The sequence below is a fragment of the Caretta caretta genome, chromosome 17, assembly GCF_965140235.1.
Source record: "Caretta caretta isolate rCarCar2 chromosome 17, rCarCar1.hap1, whole genome shotgun sequence".
NCBI classification, from domain to species: Eukaryota; Metazoa; Chordata; order Testudines; family Cheloniidae; genus Caretta; species Caretta caretta.
This window is the reverse complement of record NC_134222.1, coordinates 16,559,276-16,580,837: the sequence shown is the minus strand read 5'-3', so window position 1 is coordinate 16,580,837 and position 21,562 is coordinate 16,559,276. Positions and strand designations below refer to the sequence as shown.

Here is a 21,562-nt window from a genome sequence, read left to right as displayed (position 1 = left end):
ATTAGAGCAAGAGCGTGACTTTGAGTGTGTCCCACTGCGGGGTGACACTCTTGGGTAGAAATAGTGCCCACGCCAGCTGCAGTTCAGATGATTCTGAATTAGAGCCACTTATGTTAGTCTGATGCAACTCCATTGAAGTCAGGGGAGTCCCTCTGGATTTTACACCATTTTGATGAGAGCGGACTTCCTTCCCATAGTTAATATAGAGGAAGGAAAAAGGATCCAGGTATATTGCTAGATCAAACATTTTCATTTTCGGCTCGCCATGTAACGGGAGAGAAGAAGGCTAATGGCTGGCGTTAATAGGTGTATTTTATACAAGTTTAAGGAAGCTGAGTTATCATAGTTTTTGAGCCCTGATTAGATGACACTTGGAGTTCAGAGTCCACATAAGGCAATGGAAGGCCAGTATAGTTAAATTAGAGGGAGTACAGCTTAGGGCAAGGAAGATTAATAAAATGGAGGTGTTCACATATGAGGAGACCTTGATGAAATTTGGATTACTTATCCTTAGAGAAGGTGATTAAGTAGTGACCTGATTGAAGTATTTAAAGTAGCTAAAGGTTTATTTTAAAATTAAATTTTGAGATCTCTTTGAGGGCATTGGAGAGGCCAGCATTAGAGGAGACAGGTTTAAATTAAGAGGGCATATATCTAAGAAAAATTTAAGGAGGCATTCTTTTATGGAGTGAGGCAGCGAGTGGGTGGAATGGTCTTCCTGAGGAGCGGGCGATGGAGTCAAGCAGCATTAATGTTTTTAAGCCAAAATTGGATGTCTAGATATTAAGTCGTCATGAAGCCATTTTTTGGCCTTCAACCTTTGTGAGGCTTATAAGGAAACTTTTGCAGATGATGCTATCTTCACCAATTTGGGAAGGTGGAGTGGGTTTTATAGATGTGTTTCTGATGTCCTCTTTCAAGTGTTAGTGTATAGGAGAAAGGTAGCAGAGTTGCCATCAAAACATTCCAGACACAGTGGCCCAGATCCTCAAAGATATATTTAGGTGCTTAACTCCCATTTCAATGGGAATTAGATGCCTAAATACTTTTGAGGATGTGGACCAGTGTGAGTAGTCCTGCTTCTGGTCCTACGTGCCCTTGTGACTGTGTAAGTGCATCCTTTATCAAAGCAACATGCAGAGGCTCATATTGGGTAGGTTAGTTTTTCATGAATTCTTGTGGATGACCATAAGGCTCTGAAGTCTGCTTCCAGGGACAGTGGCTGGGCTGTCAGAACTGTCTTTGGTGCTTTGTTCACAGACCGATCCCCCGGTTCCGATGAAATGCACGACCCAGTGACCAGCCGCATGACTTCAGACGATTCCAACTACATGCTAGAAACAGTAACAGGTAATTAAAAAAAAATAAATCCAATAAAAATAATGGAATTAGAAAGCTCAGAAATTCTACAAACATCAGAAAGAAATGGAGTAGAAATTTCCCGCCAAGATTTTCAATAATAGGAGCCTGAAGTTAGGATCCTAATTCCACAATTTTACTCACCTGTAAGTGTTCTAACCTTTCAAAATTGCCAAGCACCCAGCAGCTCCTATTGACCCAGAACTGCTGGGTGGTCAGCACTGCTGAAATTGGGTCACTCATTCGGGAGCACAAATATGGAAATGGGAGCCTAAGAGGCTCCTGTCACTTAGTCTTGGCCTAAACATGTAGCCTTGTTGCCCTGAAGCTGCCTTAACTGTGTCCAATAGAAAACATGTTTGAGAATCCAGAGGCGAAGTGTGTCAAATATTTGTTTGTTTTTTCCCCATGGCACATTTAAATATTGTCTGTTATTATTTGCATTACAATAATGCCAAGACTGGGATTCCATTGTGCCTGGCTGCTGCAGATAGTAAGGGACAGTTCCTGCCCCGTGGACTCATCTAAAAATAGATGTAAACTCTTTGGGGCAGGGAGTATGTTTTTTGTAGTGTTTGTACAGCACCTAGCACTATGGGGCTCCTAGGTGCTGCAATAATACCAATAATAAATAACCGTAATAACGAAATAGGCCACAGGTGGATGGGAATCGGAGGGACAGGGGGAAGTGACTTTGTTCAAGGACATTCCACAGGGGCGAAATGAATGTAAGATACCATCGTAATGAGCACCATGTGAAAGGCAAAATAAGATGGGGAAGCAGTCGAATAAAAAGCACAGTCAGCAAGGACCTTTCCTTGAGAGTTAATGTTTGTAACAAGAAAGCAGAATCGTTTAATGTAATCGAGGGAGACGAACGAGAAAAGGTTTTTGCCCGGATTCAACCTAGTCCTTTTCTGACCTTCCCCAAAGGCAGCTCCCCACCTTCCTACAGCCTAAGTAGCCCCCCTTATAGCCTTTGCTCTGGGGACCTGTGAAAGGGGATGTGAATCTGAGCCGAGGTAAACCCCTTGCTTGCTAGGGACCAGACAGTGCCCTTACAGACTGTCAGAAAGATGGATCAGAAGGCGTGTCCTGTGTCACTCAGCTTTGTGCTCTGTTGACTGAAGCGGGGGTTTGGGGGCAGTCCCCAAACTTCTCTGCTTAGTGCTGTTCTGTTATCTGGGAAATGCTGGCTATACACGGGACTGTTTTTCCCCAGCATAGGAGGAATATATTCCTTTTACAGCCAGATGCTCTAGCTAGCTATCTTCATCCCTCATTCTAGCCTCAAGCAAATTCTCATGCCTGCTCCTTGAGCTGTCTTGGGGAACATTGACTGATTTATGCAAGAGAAACTGCTAAACCTTTTGCTTTCCTTCCAGTTTCAGATAAAGAGCCCAGCCAGGACTTAAGACACGAAGAAAAGCCGATGGAAGGTAAGAGTGAATTTGTAATAAAAGCAGGCCAGCTTATCCTCTGATAATCTCAGGTTTGTTTAAAGCCTGATTAAAACAGCTCTCTTTTATTTTATTATTGATTTGTATTATCAAAGGGCCCAGTCATGGACCGGGACCCTATTTTGCTAGGGCTGAACAAACACAGAACAAAAAGACAGTCCCTTCCCCAGTGAGCTCCCAATTGGAGTATAAAACAAGAGAAAACAGATGGCTGTAGACAGACTGCATTGGATGGACCTTCTAAATCCTTGGCAAGGTAATTAGCTTCCCAACTACCTTGTTCAGAAGCACATCTCTGTATTTCAATGACCAGATCGTCAGATCTGGCCTGATTGATTGTATATCAACGTCACTCCATTGACATTAGTGAAATCCCTCCAGTTTGTGCCAGCTGAGAATCGATCCCAGCAAATCTACTTGCCACAACAGTGGTGTCAGTTGCAGGTTTGGGGGTTATTTTTTAAGTATAAATTGCAGTGATGCCCTGTCTGATTCAATCATTTACTATTGTAGTCTGTCGCCAGTCATGTCACTAAGAGCTTGATTGTGTGCTCACTGAGGTTAGTAGCAAAGCTCCTGGTGACTTATATGATGCAGGAGCAAGCCCTGAATTAGCAGAGGCTGTACAGCTCCCCAAAGTGAGAAATATTGGCCATCCCAATCAGCTGCTCATCTGGCCACAGAGTAGCGTGGAGGTTCGTTGTGAAGGCGGGAAATGCCTTCCTGACTGGACCAGAGACTAACTGAACAACAAAAACGGAAACAACTCTTCAGGGTTTGGAGCACAAATTCTCAGTGTTTCAGTGTTGTGTCGTAGGCCTGTTTATCTCTAAGTGGTCCAAGAGTGAAGAATGAGTCCTGTGCTGTGTTGGCGTGAAGGGAGAGAGATTGAAAATGGAGAGGTTACAATGTGAGAATGTTGTGAACTTTGATTCAAGTCACATCGGCCTTGTATCGAAGGTCACCCCTTTTTATTTTTCTGAAAAAATGTTAATTCTTGAGGACTTGAGTACACACCTATCTCAGATAATTATCCATACAGTTTATTCTAGTCTATATAAGAACATTATTTGTCAGAGAGACAGCATGGTCTAGTAGGTACAGCACTGATGTGTGAGTCAGGAGACCTGTGCTCTAATCCCGGATCTGCCCTGATTTACTGTGTAACCTTGGGCAAACCACTTCCCCTCCCTGCCTCTGCTTCGCCTCCCACCCTTTGTCTTCTCTGTTTAGATTGTAAACATGCTGGGACAGAGACTGTCTGCTCTGTGTATGTACAGCACCTAGCACACGGGTGCCCTGATCTAAGTTGGGACCTGTAATACAAATTAGAATAATAAATATAGGTTCACTGTGGGTTTATTTTGATCCCATTGTTCCTTTCTACTCTCCAAAACTGATGTTTTCCTGCAGAAGAACAGCCACGCTGGGTCAGAGCAATGGTCCATGTAGCCCAGTAGCGTATCGTTTGACAGTGGCCTGTGACAGATGCTTCAGATGGAATGAACAGAATAGGACAATTTTGAGTGATCCATCCCTTGTTGTCCAGTCACTGCTTCCGGAAGTTAGCGGTTTAGGGGCCCCTGGAGCATGGGGTTGCATCCCTGACCATCTTGGCTAATAGCCACTGTTGGATCTATCCTCCATGAGCTTATCTAATTCTTTTTTTAATCCAGTTATGCTTTTCATCCTATAGGAATGAGTGCCATAGGTTGACTGTGTGGACTATATGACTAAAAATTAAAGGACAGAGCGCATCTTTTGACCTCTCTCAAATAGTTAAATTGTTGGTGACTTTTATCTGAATTTTTAATTTTAATGTTTTTATTTTTAACCTGTTACTGTGTGGATGAGACCTTTTTAAACAAACAATTACCAGTGTTTGTGCCTGCGCTTATGGTACTTTTGTTCTGCTGCCATTAGTCCGCAAGAGGATCTCTGCTTAACAAACAGTATTGGGCTGAGTGAATAACAGCAAGAAATCCTGTTGCCATAAATACGATGAGATCGACTAGTAGCATGTACAGAAGTAAATAAGGCATTTTAAAACAACAACATACTTGTGAAAATAGAGAGACAATATGAATGAAAATCATGGCACTTCCCACTGGCTGTGACACTGTCCTACGGTTTAACAGGAAGGTAAAAGGATATCAATATATAATCATCAGTAGATAAATAAAACCGCATGGGAGAAATAAATTATATAACCGTCAAGAATGAGACAGATGCAAAACAATGGGATTGAGGAATCCTTCCTACCCCTCTGTGGTTCCATTCACATCACGCAGTCCATGCTCTGATCTGACACAGCGCTGCTACCTCTGAAAAACACCTGTCCCGTCAACCTATAGTGCCTTGTCAGGAGTCTGCGATGTTGCCCTAGGGCTAAAGGAGACTGGGAAAACCCATCTTGCCTGGGAGCTCAGATCAGCTTCACTAGTCACAAGAGCCACTTGACCTTTTGTCAGCTGTGAGGCCTTGCCAGTGACTCTTCGTGATGTCACTCCCCCATCCCTGGTGCGGATGGAGTTTGGCGGTAGCTGCTGCAAGGAATGGCACTGACTTTAAAGGAGCGGAGGCAAAGGGTTAAGAGTGCCTCTCCAGGTCAGTGTAGAATAGGGCTGTCCCAACAGCTTTGTTGTAAGTCTCTGGAGTTAGAAGTGGTTTATTTGTCAGTGTGTTTCTCTTGTTTTCCAGATGGCCTAGGTGACGTTATAAGTCATTTGAGGAAGCAAGTTGAAACTCTGTTCAACACGCGCTATGGTAAGATGTTCCTTAACAATTGTTCTTAATGCCGAGCGTGGGTCGCTGACTCAGGGAGCTGAGAACTTAGTTAATTGTTCAGAGTTATTACCTGCTGTTTCCAAACCGGTTGTTGACTGAACATGAAGTCTAATTTGTTCATTTGCTATCTGCTGGGCTTACAAATGCATTGGGATTCTCACTGGACCTTGCTATTGCAACTCTTCCTCTTGATTTCCTGAAAAAAAACGTCTAGGCTGGCTACTACCTGCCCATGAATTGCCTCAGTGACCCACAAACTTTCTACCACAGTGGAAAAGGGCTGGAGTATTTTCCTTTTCTGTTTGGAAAATTTCAGGAAGCCTTTTCAATAAGATTGCTCTGGAGTGTGCCAAGGTATTGGGGGGAGTATAAAAGGTCACCAGTGCAGTGCAGCAACGTGGTCCAGTGGATAGAGCATTGGACTGGGAGCCAGGAAACCTGGGTTCTATTCTTACACCATGTATCCTTGAGAAACTCATTTGGGTCCAGATTTTCAAAAGTGCTTCCCACTTCTCCTGAGAAAATGCCATTCTCTTCCACAGTGTCCTCAGTAAAATAGGACTCTGGTCTGCCCATTTTAGCAAAGCAAGTAAAGATCTCTGGGTAAAAAGCGCTATAAAAAGCTGCTAAGCATTGTTGTGTATTTTTATCACCGTGCAGGAGTTGGTAGCGGATCTTGATTGAGTTCAGGACGAACGTGGGGGCACACTTTTTGTTTGAGCTGAAATGTACTTAAAAACTAAACACACACACACACACACGTTAACCACTGAACAGAATACAAGGGACTTGGAAAATTACAAGAATCTTTTGAGAATAAAAAAGTTTTCTGGGCCTGTCACAACCAGAATTCAAGGTTCTGTGTTTCTCCCACAAGGGCTGATGTCACAAACACCAGAAGCAGAGCAGGGGAGCTGCAACCCTTAAGCTGCTTTAGCTGATATGGGCAAGTTTTGCTGGAGAAACACCCTCCACTGAGCTGAGGTCTTGACTGTTAAAAGAAAGAGGAAATGGGTTTTCAAATGTGTTTAAAAATGTACTCATTTGTCATGTTAAGCCTAACCCTTCCATTCTGTGGATTGAATTAGGATCTTAAATTGGGTTGGTGGGTGATAGTGGGGTTATGGGGTTTTTGTATGTATTTAGAAAGCATTTCAGTTCCACGTTAAGTGTGGGCAGCTTTCGATCAGAAGGAATCTTTAAAACAGGAAGAGCTTTCTAGGATGGTCAAAATAAATTGGTTTGCCATTGTTCTGCAAGACTGAAATGATCTGCAGAGAAGTTCTGTTCCTGGTGACGCTAGTTTATTAAAGAGCTTTAGCCTTAACAATAGGTTTCCGGTTGGAACTGGATTACTCCCAGGTTTGGCAATCAGTGGAGCCTGTCAACTCCAAATTGCTAGGTCATGTTTCAGCCCAGGGTTTTATTTTTTTTTTTCTTTTTGACCAAAAGCGTTTGCTCTGTGATGGCTATTCAGCTGCCTATTGGCTGGATTTTCAAAAGAGCTGGGCTCCCAATGAACGCAATGGAGCAATCCCCACTTTCTCCCCAGAGCTGCTGTGAGCCAAGCGCTTTTGAAACTTGAGCCATGTGTGAAATGAGCTTGTGTCCTCAGTCCAGTTCCTAGTGGATGAGAGTCCTCATCACAAAACCATTGCATGCGTTGTCACTGGCTACCACCCTTGGTGCTAGCCTCAATGGAGTGGCCGGGGCCTGAATGTGTTCTGGAGCTCCTCTCTTGCCTGTCAAAGTTGTCTCTCCGCATCAAAGTTAAGGCGTGTTGGTGCGGCATGTTTAACATACACAGAAGATTCCAGTCACCAGGCCTGTCAGTCCAGTGCCTTTCACCAGCATTAAGTTCTCCCAGATCACCTCTGTGACAGTAGAAAGTTTCCTAAGACCACTCTAGAACTTGGTTCTTGGCTGTGTATAGCCATGGCTTGGCTTGTGTAACCCGTTGGTGAGTGCATGTGATATGGTTAGCTCTGTGCTGATCTGCAGAGGATAGGAGTCTGTGACAGCCCCAGCTGGGGAGCTTGAGCTCTTTAGCTCAAGTTGTAGCAGTTTGTGCATTTAGCTGTGGAGGTCCGAAGTTCAAAAGCTGTGTGTTGGTCAAGATGGCCCAGAGGAAGGCCTGTAACACACTCCACCAGCGGGCTACATTTGCACTACAGAACTGTCACAATATGGTGATTCCGGGTGCAATTCCCCCTTCTGTTCCAGAAATCGGGCAATTGCAGAGAGAGAGGGAGCTCTATGTGGATACAGACATGGGGGTCCCTGTTGCTTTAAGAGAATGTCTGCCAACATTTCCAGGAAACCCCGTTTGACAAGTGCATTGTTGAGAGGCAGGTTACACATTACATTTAACAAGCAAATTCAGAAGACGACCCAGGATAGTTTTTGTAGATTTTTCTCTTCTTTCCATAGGATGTTCTACAGTCTGTATGAGTCAGGTTCATAAAGAAGTGTGTGTGTGTGTGTGTGTGTGTGTGTAAAAAACCTACCCCCAAAATATAGGGTGTGATGTCAGTTTTGAACCTCCCCCCAAAATATAGGGTGTGATGTCAGTTTTACTTGAGCCCAACTTGAAGGCCAAATGAACTAATCAGACTTGATCCTTACTCAGCTAAAGCCATAGGAATTTCGGAGCCTGTCAAAGTCCCCTACGCCAAGTTCCTGATGTACCCAGAAGACCTGTTTGTGGTGGGTTTGCCTGAAGGCATCTTACTCCGGCGTCCTAACTGCTTTGGGATTGCGAAGCTGAAAAAGATACTGCAAGCTAGCAACAGCATCCAGTTTGTCATTAAGAGGTAAGGCAAGTCTGGTTAACCTCTGATTGGTACAGTATCTGCAAACCTGCTGGGGAGGCTGCACCTTATGCTACTGTTTGTGCTTTTACTTCTAAAGAAGAGACCTTGTGTCCCATAAACTACCTGGAACACGTCCAGAGCTTGATCTTCTTCAATAAATGTTCCCTACGAAAGCAATCAAATGGTTACTTTGAACAGTTTCTCAAAGGAAGGGATGATATTGTTGCTCTCCTCCTCATGTGCTTTGCAGGGGGGAGGCGTGGCATGGCACTGTTTGGCTCAAAGGATTTGTAGTAGGATACAAAGCCTGTGACCTTCAAGTACTACTTAAGTCATTGCTCTTGGAGTCCAAAGTCATTGCCTGGAGGGAAGAGCTGACTGCAGAACTTTACTGGAAGTGTGGATTGATGCATTTGAATTTGCAGGATAAGAGGCTATGTGACAGTCTTGTGTTTATATAAGGCCTTTCCTCCAGAGTAAGAACAAAGCCGTGTGCAGACTGATTATATAAAACTTTGTATATATGTATAACCTGCTGGCTGAGTATGTTAGGTCTCCATCTAGTGGCTAGTGTATATAGAGGATTAAGGCCTGCTGTTGCTGCCAGCTGATGGAGTTGTTTCTTTGGCTCCAACAGTAGAAGACGGTGCTTTTAGTGGTGAACATCCCAGGTTCCATCTCCACTAGTAACAAGGATGTGTTTGAGCGTGGGGGGACTGTGACTTACACATGCATCGGTTTTTAGCCTCAACTAAAATAGAGTAACTGTTAAAGCAGCCAACAGCAAGACGACACAACAGCATAGATCAAGAAGGAGAGAAGAATCCTGTATCCAGTAGAAACTGCAGTTATAATTTGTCCATAAGTGCTGAGGAAAGCACCACAGGATAGTCCATGACCACAAATGGGCAGAGGCTTGGTTTTACATCTCTCGCGACAGGCCACACCTCCAGCAATTGAATGGTCCATAACGCCATGCCAGGACATTATAGCCATGTGGAATTAAATGGAGGAAATCATTTTACTGCATGAGCAGCAAAACTTCCTGCAGCACCGAGGGGAATTAGATTTTATAATCCCCCATTCATTTCAATGGCAGGCTGGCATCTAACTCCCCTAGGTGGTCTCCCATCCAATTCCTTGGAGGTCTCCCATTGAAATGCTAATCCAGCCTAGTTTTTCTTATCTTAGATGACCTGATTTAATCACGGCCATAGATGGCATAATTGCAGGCCTTTAGCTTTGTAGAAATCCAGTTTGAGATTGTGTTTAATTTCCCCAACCAGATGAAATAAATTGATAAGACATCTAAGCTTGACTGGATGAGAGGGGGCATAGAGGAGATGTTGGAACACGTTCTCTGGTCCTGCCCAGTGACAGGCTTTTAGGGTCAGAGTTCTAGAGATGTCTGGTATTTATGCCTCAAACACCTTTTACTGTCTCTTTCGGAACGATTCCAAACTCTGGATTGTCTGGCTTGCTGAGGAGGTGCTGTTAGTGCTCATGTTCTGGCTGCTAGCAATGTGTTAATCTGCTCTTGGGCACAACCTCTCCCTCGCAGATGAGGGGAATAGTGGAGGCAAGCCCAATGACAGCTGACATGGAAAGTAAAAGTTGGGCGCAGAATTTGGTTGGCATCCAACCAGTACTTGATCTGTAAACTGACAGCAGGTTTGGGATTTGTGGTTTCTCTTCTTACCTGTCCCACTCCTTTAAATCTAGTTCTCTGTAGTATAACTTTGAACACCTGTATGTGGGGTTTGTAACAGGTAGCAGTGTCCTATCCTGGTTCATTTTTATCATAAAAAATTTTCTGCGCTGTATGGTCTATGGAGGGGAACTGCATTGTACTTGCATGCAATATAAGATGCTCAGCAGCTCTGAACTTAATTTTATCCCATAGGGTGTTACACTGGCTCTCTGAAGACTCTTCTGGCATGAAAATGATTTTGCAAGCTTACCCTATTGTACTGCAGGAGGTTTAAAATTGCGTTAGCCAGATGTGTATGTTGGGTTTGTGGGCACAGGAGTGTTCTCCTAAGTGACAGATTGTAGCAGTAGGAACTTGAAGGATTACAGGAATGGATCCTCACTCACTCTTCATCTGATTTTCAATGTTTTCCAGACCAGAGCTTCTTGCGGAGGGAGTGAAGGAGACTACCTCTGACAGCCCAGGAGCTATGGGTAGGATTCTGAAACTTTCAGATAACCCCGGGAACCCATAATGAAGCATGAAAGGAATCAAAACCGTTTCCAGAGCACTGCATTCCTTCTCCTTCCTCTGTAGTCTTTTAGGCCTGATTTCTCAGAGTGCTGTGAACAGTCAGTGCACTGGGAGCTGCGGACGAAAATTAGGGCCTTGTTTGTTGTTGCTTCAGTTGCACAGGTGGCCCTAACGCTGCTTGCCGTGTCCCTTGTCTTTGCAGCCAGCGAGAGAGACTCCAGTGACTCCCTTGTTGATGAAGCTGTGAAGAGACAGGGCTTTCAAGGTAAGAGTGGGCAGCATCTGGGAAGATCTCCAGTGAGTCTGAAGTGCATTTAAAAGAGCTTTTCCATGCCAGTCTTCTATAAAACCATATGGGGGTTGGAACGTACTTGGCTGTGGTAAGAGAGGAGAGATGAGAGGGCAGTACTCGACCTCTCATTCAGCTCTTGTTAACATATCTGTGTGTAGTGGCATTTACAGCATGAGAGCCAGTCCCTGTCTGTCTAGGTACTAGTATGACCCCCATCAGCACAGTGTTGGTGCATGCCACAGTCACTACTGTGTATATATCTGCACAGCACTGCTGGGGGGGAGGGAAGTGTTATCACCCCATTTCCCAGATGTGGAAAATGAGGCCCAGACATAACAATGACTTGTCAGACACGCAGTGGGGCAGAGAACTGAATCCCAGGGTGGAACCTTCACCACAAGAGCATTCTTCCTCCTGGCTGCCCTGGTGAGCACTAGTGATCTGTCCCGCAGAAGACAACACGCGGTTCATGTAATGGCATGGAAGTACTGTCGTTGAGGAGATGAATTAGCAAAGGCTCCAGGCAGCAGTGTGGTTTAAAGGCTTGGCAGGCAAGTGGAAGAAGGGCCCAAAGCTGATGCTAGGGGGAGAAGACAGAGGAAGCAGTATGGCGACAGGACAGGAAGGATCAAAAGGAGGGACGAGGCAAAGTCTGGGCAAGCTCTGAACACAGAGGGTTTGAGAGACATTCAGGAATATACCATAGTTGCACGACTTAATTATCTCTCAATCTGACCTTGCAAGGCACAAAATTAAAAGTCTGAGCCTTGGGGTTTGCATTTTGGGGGCTTTTCAACCCTGCTGATATTTACGTACGTACCGTTCAGCTCTACAGTGCTCGCCAGAACGGCACTGCACTTGCTGCCAAGTCTCGTGCACACAGGCCTTCTCACAGACCAGAGTTGGCTTTTTCTTCCCAGTATGTCCAGCCTCTGATGGCACTGTCATGGCATCCCCACGACTGTAAAGGAGAAACAGCTGTGCTTTTAAAACCACGCCGTATAGCCAGAGCCTTGAGAAAGGCAAGCGTTGAGAGCTATTCAAGTGCCACGCTGTGTACGTTATTTCTCGGCAAAGCGCACGGACCTTCGCAGCTGAAGGGCCAGATCCAGGGCTTGTTGAAATCAGTGGAGACACCCCCATTGACTGTGGAGCAGACCTAGAATGAACAATTACTTGGAATTAGCTACTCACGCGGCCAAATTTAAACCCAGGGTAAGCAAGTGGTGCGCCCATTTGCCTTTCCTAGACAAAGTGCCAAACGTTCATGTCCCCTAACATGCCGTCTGAATCTTTCGTGCCAATCTGAATTCCGACTTGGTATAAGGCGGGGCATGCATTCGTGGGGTAGTCTGAGTGTGGCCCTAGGGCACCCAAGGTGCTCATCGAGCCAGCATGAGTATAAATAGCCCTGCTGCTGCGGTAACCTGTGTCATGGCAGTGAAGGCATTGCTTTAGCTGTGCTGAGTACGTACCTCAGCCGTGCCTCAGCGGCTGCTACCTGTGTTATCGCAACCACGCTGCTCTTTATGGTTGCATTCGCTTGATGAGAGCTAGTCTGAGTATATGTGTGCGTGAGCAGGAGAATCACGCCCCTAGCTCACAGCAGAGACGCAGCCTGGGCAGCCCTCACAAAGGAACTGTTTGTGGTGGTGCTGGGACTTTCTGAGTTTTTCCCTGTGGCTGACTTATCACTGCTCTGGTCTAAACAGAGTCAACCCAGAGTCAGAGTTGTCCACAATATTCCTGCCTCCTTGGTTAGCTAATTCCTGAGCACCAGGGCTGACTGCAGTAACCAGGTCCCTGACTTCTTCGGGATCTCTTCTGCAGAACCATCCCTTAGAGCACTAGTTCAGAATGCTTCCTGCCTTTTGCAGAGCGTGGCTTGAGGTTGGTTATTTTGTGTAATGTCAGTAATTACGATGACTGAATCCCAGATTTAATGCAGTTCTTGCTCAGCGTTCTTCGAGACCAGGAGAAAAATATCAATTTCTCTTGAAACTATTTTGGTTTCTAAGGACTGTGAATGGCCTACTCTAGGAACTGGTTAATTGCTAGATGAAGACTTTCCTATAATTAGAAAATTGTATTACTTAAAAGTCATGGAGTGCCTTTTAATTGAACATCCAAAGTCCATAATTGTTTTTTTACTTTACAGAAAATTATGACGCCAGGCTTTCGAGAATAGATATTGCTAACACTCTAAGGGAGCAAGTCCAAGATCTCTTCAATAAGAAATATGGTGAGAGATCAGGGTGATTTTCTTTTTTCCCTGAATCTTTACCTTCTCTGTGTCTTCTCCCTTTCCTATCTCCCTGTTCCTCTGAATTTCTGTTTTGATAACTTCTCCCTGGGTGGTTTCATCCGTCTTCCCCCTTTCCATTTAGAGCAGTTGTTGTTCTGAGGGTCACATGTGGGACATGGCACTTGAGCATGGATTAAAACAGAATGGTGTTTCTGTTCTCTGAGGAGGGAAATAAGTGGCTTTTGTTGAAGGCTTTGGTAGTGTAGGTGCTCTTACTTAGCAGGAAAGATTCTTGTTATAGGGAGCATGCATCATTTGTTAATGCTACTTGCAGTTCAGACAGATTTCCCCCCCCACCCCCCCTTGAAGGATGAAGATGATAATTTCATTAGCAGAGCATTGTAGAGTCAGGAAGATGCGTCTGAACTCCTGGTGCTAGGGGTGGAGGGAAAGAGTGTGGAGGGGAGGGGAGGACTGGAATGAGTATAAACAAAGAGTATCAGCCACTGAGTAGGGCATTTCGGAGGCAGGTCCTTTCTGTCTGCCTGTGTGTTTCCTTGGGGATGTGACTGTGACACTTACTGAGCACCACCCCCAACACCTCTGTGCTATTCTCTATAGATCGGGAACTGAGACAGAGGAGTATGTGATCCAAGCTCACACAGGAGATCTCTGGTGGAGCAGAGACCTGAACAGAGGTCTCCCAAGTGGCAGGCTAGTGCCCTAACCATTGGACCTTCCTCCCTCCCTTAGAGCATAGTCCAAGGAGCGTAGGGAGTCTACCCAATGTAGCCGCACTCTCCCATCCAACATGTGATTGCATTTTCTCAGGCGGAAGCTGCTGGCCTTACTCCTGCGGATGGACATTGGGGAAGGAAAATGGAATGGAAATTGTCCCAAATAATGTCCCAAAGTGAACAGCACTTACCTTTCCATCCTTCCTACTGTACTGTATGATCACCAGCTTGGGATACCCTTTATCTTTTTTCCTTTTTTTTTTTTTAATGTAGCTTTAGCTCCCTAATTGTCTCTCCTTTGCTTCATCAGCTCTTCACTGCGGCTCTGTGCATTCACTTCTTGCCTCAGGACCATTCCATTCTGATCGTCCCCATGGTGATGGCCTGAAAATGCTGGTCCTTGATCTAAAGATTGACATGCTCCATTAAGCAGCTCGCACATTTGGTTCTGTACTCGATCATGCACTTTGGGTGGGGGAAGGTGGGGAGATTTTGCACATGTGTGGAATAACAGGAGTTGAGGCCGGACCTGATACCTGAAATCCTGCTTGAATCCTAAACATGAGATGCATGTATGGCTTGTTTTTCTTCTAGGCGAGGCCTTGGGAATCAAATACCCAGTGCAAGTGCCGTACAAACGGATTAAAAGCAACCCAGGGTCTGTGATTATAGAGGGGCTCCCCCCTGGAATTCCGTTCAGGAAACCATGCACTTTTGGCTCTCAGAACCTGGAGAGAATATTAGCCGTGGCTGACAAAATCAAGTTCACAGTAACAAGGTGAGGACTGTTTGCCATGCAGCCTGGGGGCGGGGGCAGGGGGGGATGACCCACAACATGGTCCCAGTGCCGGTGACCACTGCATGTGCCTGCACTTAAGTCTCTGAGGCTAAATCCATCACATGTGCTGCCAGTCCCCCTCAAGGGAAAGGCTATAAATACACTCTAATGACACCGGCTTCCATCCTGCTGAGAGACAACAATTAAGCTGGCAGTTAACAATTTGACGGAAAGAAGTGAGCTATAAAATCTAGGTTTCCCCTCCCTTTCCTCTTCTTCCTTTTTGTTTAGTTGCTGCCTGCCCGAGGGGGCCAGCTCATATTAAAAATAAGTACCTGGGTAAATATCACAGGAATGAAAAAGTCACCCTTTGTCTCCCATCACTGCAGGGTGCCAAGTCTCTAACGAGGAAGCACTGAGGAGTGCTCCCTGTTAAGTGTGTGTGTGTGACGGGGGTGGGGGAGGATTACAACAAGCTACGCTGGGTCAGTTGGGTTATGTGTCACTCCAGCCGTGTGGCTTCCAGGAAATCAGGCAATCAGCAATGGCTGGATTTAGTGGCAGCTTCGGGAAGGGTATAACCGAATGTGTGTGTGTTTGTTCCTTTTTTTTTTTTTTTAAACAACAAAATCTCTCAGATGAGTTGGAACAGTCAGACGCTGTGCAACAAGGGCCTGATCCAAAGCCTGCAGAGAACAATGGAAAGATTAACATTGGCTTCAGTGGGCTGTGGCTCAGAACCCTGCTAACTCCTGAGAGTGCAGACAGGGTGGCTTAATGACTAGGGCATTGGACTGGGACTGGGGAGACCCTGGGTTCTTTTCCCCGCTCTGTCACTAGGGGACCTTGCATAAGTTGTTTCGCCTCCCTTTGTCTCAGTTTCCCCATCTGCAAAGTGGAGATACTGATGCTGACCTCCCTTGTGAAGCTCTTCGAGATGTATGGATGAAAAATGCTACCCAGGAGAGTCGTGCCCAGAAGCCCAACTGAGATACCAGGGTCCCATTGTGCTGGGTCCTGCACATACACATACTGAGAGACGGGCCTGGCCCTGATGAGTTCAGTGTCTAAAAAGACAAGACAGACACAGAGAGGGAATGGAAAGAGAGCCAGGAAGCAGCTTGTCCGGGGTCCCGCAGTACGTCAGTAACAGAGCTGGGAAGAGCATCCAACTTCCGGAATCCCAGCCCAGTGCTTTCTTTTCCCCTATTGGACCAGCTGCCTCTCTTGCATGGTGCTTCAGATTAAGTATAAGCTCATCAGAGCAGGGACCATGTCTTCATACCTTTGAACAGCATCCATCGCAATGGGGCCTGATCATGATCGGTGCCTCGTCACTAACTTACAAATAATGACTAACAAGTATCACTGCTGTTCACAACAATCGCCAGTCGTAGGCATGCCTGCTTTCTGCCTTGGCTTCATTCTAAGTATTCTTTTCTCCTTGTATTTTCCAGGCCTTTTCAAGGACTCATCCCCAAACCTGGTAAGAGGAGATGCCTATTTGCCTAAGCAGAGCAATGACTAAGTATGTATTGTCAGTCAGGAAGTTACATAGCTCTAATGATGCACTCACTTTACCAGTGTGGGGAAAGTTGCCGTTGCCCTAATTTCTCATTTAATGTGGTCCAAGCCTTGCTTGTTTGGTGAATCGGGTGGAGTTCCATGGCACCTGAATGAGGACAGCTGGCTCCTAATTCACACATTTATCCTGGCGGTATTTCCTTGAAACTTCCCGCATTTTTAAAATGCTAATCTAGGACCCTCTTAAATATCTGTTACTTTTAGCTCACAGATGCAGTAGAGAAGAAAGTTGCTTGGATGGGAGTGAATGATCATTGCTGCTTGATAAACACAGGGTCTGTCATAAAAACAAGAGAGGAGTCATAGATTCCTCTGTGGGTTGCTTGTGTGTTCTGAAGGTCTGTTATCTACTTGCAGCAAAAAGGAAATGGAGCATCCCTTGCTCATGGACACATACATGGAGTAACTGTGTGTCTGGTGGAGGAATACCACAAACGACTGGAACTTAATATAATGAGTATTGCCCAGAGTTCCAGTTTCTCCCACTCTAATCACCGCAAGTAAATACCCAGTTGACTCGGGCTTGCAGAGCTTGGGCTAAGGGACTGAGCCTGAACATCTGCACCGCAATTAAACTGTCCCTTAGCCCAAGCTCTGCACGCTCCAGTCAGCTGGCACTCCCATCCAAGAAACTTTCTTCTCTACTCCAACTGGGCTTTGTCACAGCTGAGGGCTAGGTCTCTCAAGTGCCACCCTTGAGAGAACGACACCCAGTTGTTCCGAGAGAACAACTGAAAAGAAACAGAGGGGCCATCTTGAAGGTGGATCTTGTATTTTTTTAAATGCTATTTAAAAAAAAAAAAAGAAGAGAGTACACAGACCTATTGAGGAGTCCGGTGATAAGAGTGAAATACCCCCGCTGCACTCATTCCGATTTACAGCTGGAACAAGGAGCAGATCTGCCATAGAATCTGCTCCATTCCTGACAGATGGTCCCTGGTTTTGAGGTTCAAAGCTCCTCAAACTCTTTCCATCATGGATGCCTAGGGATTTTTATAATGTGCGCACAGAAAGGGACAAATAAGCTTGGTTTCCAAGTTTAACGATCCCTTCATATGGGATTTCCTGTGGTCTGTTTGTTTCTATTTTTCCTTTCAAGTGTCATGCCAAATAAAAGCAAAAACTGACAAAAAGTGGTGGGTGGGAGGTAAGCTCTTTCTGGTGCTACGACATCATCTCCTAGACTTGTTAAACCAGCTAGTATTTTATCAAACTAGAAGAGTTACACTTTGTATTCAGCCAGGACAGCACCACCTAGGGTATGTCTATACTGCAATTAGACACCCGTGGCTGGCCTGTGCCAGCTGGTTCAGGCTCATGGGGCTAAGGGGCTGTTTAATTGCAAGGTAGCCATTTGGGCTCTGGGATCCTCCCATCTTGCAGGGATAATCTGTACTGGTGAAAAAACCCCAAGTGTACAGAAGGAAAGCTGCAGTTTGTACTGGTTGAGCTTACACTGGCTTCAAGCAGCAGTGAGCCCAGATGGTGTAAAATAGGTCTTTCCAAGCCTGCACTTGCAGATTGGTGTGGCTGCATTGCCTCAATTGCAGGCCATCACTTGCTAAATCATAGACAAGACCTCTCCTAAGGATCAATCAGCCCATTACCTCTCCTAAAAGAGTGACATTTGGGGATTCTTGGTTCCAAACTTCTGTCCTTACTGAAGTGAAGCATTGTAATCTGCCCAAAGACCTGGCTGAACTTGGGAACAAACATTCAACATTCACTGCAGATCTCTTTAATTTCTGGCTACCTACTTACTCCCTTCTTTGCAGTACATAGTCCCAACTCTTCTTTACAGTGGTGTGGGAAATGGATGAATGCAAAGCAATGGGTAGGTAGTTCAAACATCTTGGAGTCTGTGTTCCAATTAGAATGACATCCAGCTAGGGGAATTATATACTGAAGAATGTGTTGGTGTTTTTCCTCCATGAAGCTGTTTTGTAAGTAGCTAGAATGTGTCAAAGGAAAGTATGGACAGACATCAAACTATATCTTTGAAGGAGAATGAAAAGAGGTGAGATTTGTTTTGCTGTATGTGCAATTAAAGATCCTCTGGAGCTCTATCTGGAAATTCTCTCAGTAGCTTCTTGTAACACAGAGATTACGCTTTATTGATTTTAAGTCATCAGCTGTATTCAGTCTTTCAGAATTTAATCCACCGTCCCAAACAAAGTTCGTTGCTTTTCTCTGTTTGAACCTGTAATGAATTAATACCCACATGGGCTCGCCTGTGAAATTCCTATCTCAGCCTTGCCTGTATCTTGATTTAGAACAAGTTGATTTCCCATCCTCCTGTCTTTTCAAGGTCAGCCCTGGACTTCTCCTCAGCCCCTCATCTCTGGTGTCAACACCTGCTAGCGGTGACGTAGGAAATATGATAGCCTCTTGGCCATAGGTGGGCCCGTTGGAGACCAGCTTTGTTTTAGTTGTGACAAACTTTCAGACGTCAAAGCCCACATGTAAAAGCACTTGGGAGGTGGTATCACAGGAAATATCTTGCAGGGCTTTCTCCCAATCCTTTACAGTTCACTATTAGAATAGTTCAGTCTCCTGCCCAGTTTTTAAACTACCAACAGTTCAGAGAAGTAGGAGAAAGACATAGTTTGCAGTTAAACACACAGCTACTTTATTTTTAAAAAAGTATTTACAACTGGTGATCGGCCATGCATGGAAATAACCAAATGCTGCCTCCTTTGTTTACTGCTTTCTGTCTGCTTGGCCAGCATTGCTTGTGGATGGCATGCTTTAGGGATGGCAAATGCAATAGATAGGAAAACATTTAGGGACCCTTGATGGGAGTTGCCAGGAGGTGAGAAACTTGCATATGAGTTTAACGACTGATGTAGCTGGGTGAAATACACCCTTGTACAGAGGTCAAGCACAAGCTTGTGCAATACTGAAGACCCTCTTAATCCTATAGAGCCAAAGCTATGGCCCATTTAAGTCAATGGAAAGGCTACAATTGACTTCCATAGCCTTTCCATCAGGCCTTAGATTAATTGAAAAGTGTGTCACTTATAAAGCACTCTCTCCACCAGAGTAACAGACACTGAGTTCATAGACCGGTCATGTCGCTGTATCTGGTGAAACAGGTCTTCATTTCAATGAAGTTGCATGGACATAAAATTGGAGTGACACTGGAGGGGCGAATCCTGGCCAATATTTCTTTACACTGTAAATTAATGGAAAATCTATATATTTACAGTTAGGTGAACAGCTCTGACTCAGATCAGGCCATTAGTGGGGAGCAGATCAGAGCTCAAGTATTAACAGTTCAACTTGCCAGCCACATTGGAAATGCTACATAATCTGTAGATTCATAGATTCATAGATATTTAGGTCAGAAGGGACCATTATGATCATCTAGTCCGACCCCCTGCACAACGCAGGCCACAGAACTTCACCCACCACTCCTACAAAAAAAAACAACCTCACACCTATATCTGTGCTATTGAAGTCCTCAAATCGTAGTTTAAAGACTTCAAGGAGCAGAGAATCCTCCAGCAAGTGACCCGTGCCCCATGCTACAGAGGAAGGCGAAAAACCTCCAGGGCCTTCCAATCTGCCCTGGAGGAAAATTCCTTCCCGACCCCAAATATGGCGATCAGCTAAACCCTGAGCATATGGGCAAGATTCATCAGCCAGATACTACAGAAAATTCTTTCCTGGGTAACTCAGATCTTACCCCATCTAATAACCCATCACAGGCCATTGGGCCTGTTTACCATGAATATTTAATTACCAAAACCATGTTATCCCATCATACCATCTCCTCCATAAACTTATCGAGTTTAATCTTAAAGCCAGATAGATCTTTTGCCCCCACTGCTTCCCTTGGAAGGCTATTCCAAAACTTCACTCCTCTGATGGTTAGAAACCTTCGTCTAATTTCTAATCTAAATTTCCTAGTGGCCAGTTTATATCCATTTGTTCTTGTGTCCATATTGGTACTGAGTTTAAATAATTCCTCTCCCTCTCTGGTATTTATACCTCTGATATATTTATCGAGAGCAATCATATCTCCCCTCAACCTTCTTTTAGTAAAGCTTGGGGAGAGGGGGGAAGAAAGTGTTAGTTTCCTTGAAAAACAATTTTAATTATTGTCTGACTTTGTAGTAGAATGTTTTGTGCTTTTATCAAAAACACAGGGCAGTGGGGGGAAAATCTGGTTATTTCAACAACCTGAAAATTTTTGACAAAAATGCAAGTTTTCTCACTAAAATATCTTTCATCAAAAAGACCATTTTTTATAAAGAAAAATGTATTTTCGCACAAGCTGTAATAATCTTTATTTGGTTATCCCTTTTATTACACATACATACACACACATTTGCATATTCATTGCTTTTGCTTTAATCATCTTTCATCTGTCATAATAAAATTGGAAACTTTTTTTAAAAAAAACAAAAAATTAAAATTCAAGGGATGCTGTCATGTTCATTTAACCTCAGCTTCTTATAAAAAAAAAAACCCCAAGTTTTATTAAAAGCTAAGAACAGAATGTTTCCTTGACATTTAAAAAAAAAATCAATCCGTTTTTCTTTTGCTTTTAATTAAACGTTCTTTTTCAGTGTTTGTTCCCCAAACACAACAGCATTGGAGAAGTGCCTGAGAGCTAGGAAGTCCAGTGAAATGGTCTCTAAACAGAAGAGAAACTGAGAGCTTGTCTTCACTACCAGAGGATCGACAGTGCTGCAGTCGATTGAACAGGTGTCGATTTAGTGGGTCTAGTGAAGACCCACTAAATCGACAGCTGAGCACTCTCCAGTTGACTCCAGTACTCGAGCTCCATGAGAAGAATAAAGGAAGTCAACCGGAAAGCGTCTCCCATTGACGCAGTGCAGTGAAGACACCGGGATAAGTCGACCCAAGCTACGTAACTTAGGTCGACTTACCCCTGTAGTGAAGACAAGCCGTGAGTAGCCTGTTTTCATCATCCAGCTGAGATGAAGGGCATACATTAAATAAAGGCTATAAATGGTTGGTGGAAGCCAATATCTAAAATTATTTCTTTATTGAATAGTTTCAGGTCACAGTAGTAACAGGACATACAATTTCTAGACAGCATAAATGACTGCTTCTTGGAGCACTTGGGTCTGAACCCGGGTTCAATTCTCTGCTCTACCCCAGAGTCCTGTGTTACCTTGGCAAGTCGCTTTACCTCAGTTCCCCATCTACACAATGGGGATATTAGCACTGCCCTGCCCACAGGGGTGTGTAAAGATAAATACATTAAAGATTTGGGAGTGCTCAGCTACTCTGGTAATGGGGTCAACTAAA

At 44.7% G+C, this 21,562-nt stretch overlaps 1 protein-coding gene across 9 annotated transcripts in view; it reads left to right on the top strand.

Moving 5' to 3' along the window:
* GTF2IRD1 (GTF2I repeat domain containing 1) overlaps positions 1–21,562 on the top strand; it is a 174,354-nt gene that overhangs the window by 126,706 nt on the left and 26,086 nt on the right. For all 9 annotated transcript variants that reach the window (XM_075120865.1, XM_075120866.1, XM_075120867.1 and 6 more), the window contains 9 exons: positions 1,261–1,350; positions 2,745–2,798; positions 5,520–5,585; positions 8,236–8,419; positions 10,545–10,603; positions 10,846–10,908; positions 13,094–13,177; positions 14,512–14,695; positions 16,153–16,181. In XM_075120865.1, coding sequence (XP_074976966.1) covers positions 1,261–1,350; positions 2,745–2,798; positions 5,520–5,585; positions 8,236–8,419; positions 10,545–10,603; positions 10,846–10,908; positions 13,094–13,177; positions 14,512–14,695; positions 16,153–16,181 — 813 coding nt within the window. The remainder of the gene's footprint in view (positions 1–1,260; positions 1,351–2,744; positions 2,799–5,519; positions 5,586–8,235; positions 8,420–10,544; positions 10,604–10,845; positions 10,909–13,093; positions 13,178–14,511; positions 14,696–16,152; positions 16,182–21,562) is intronic.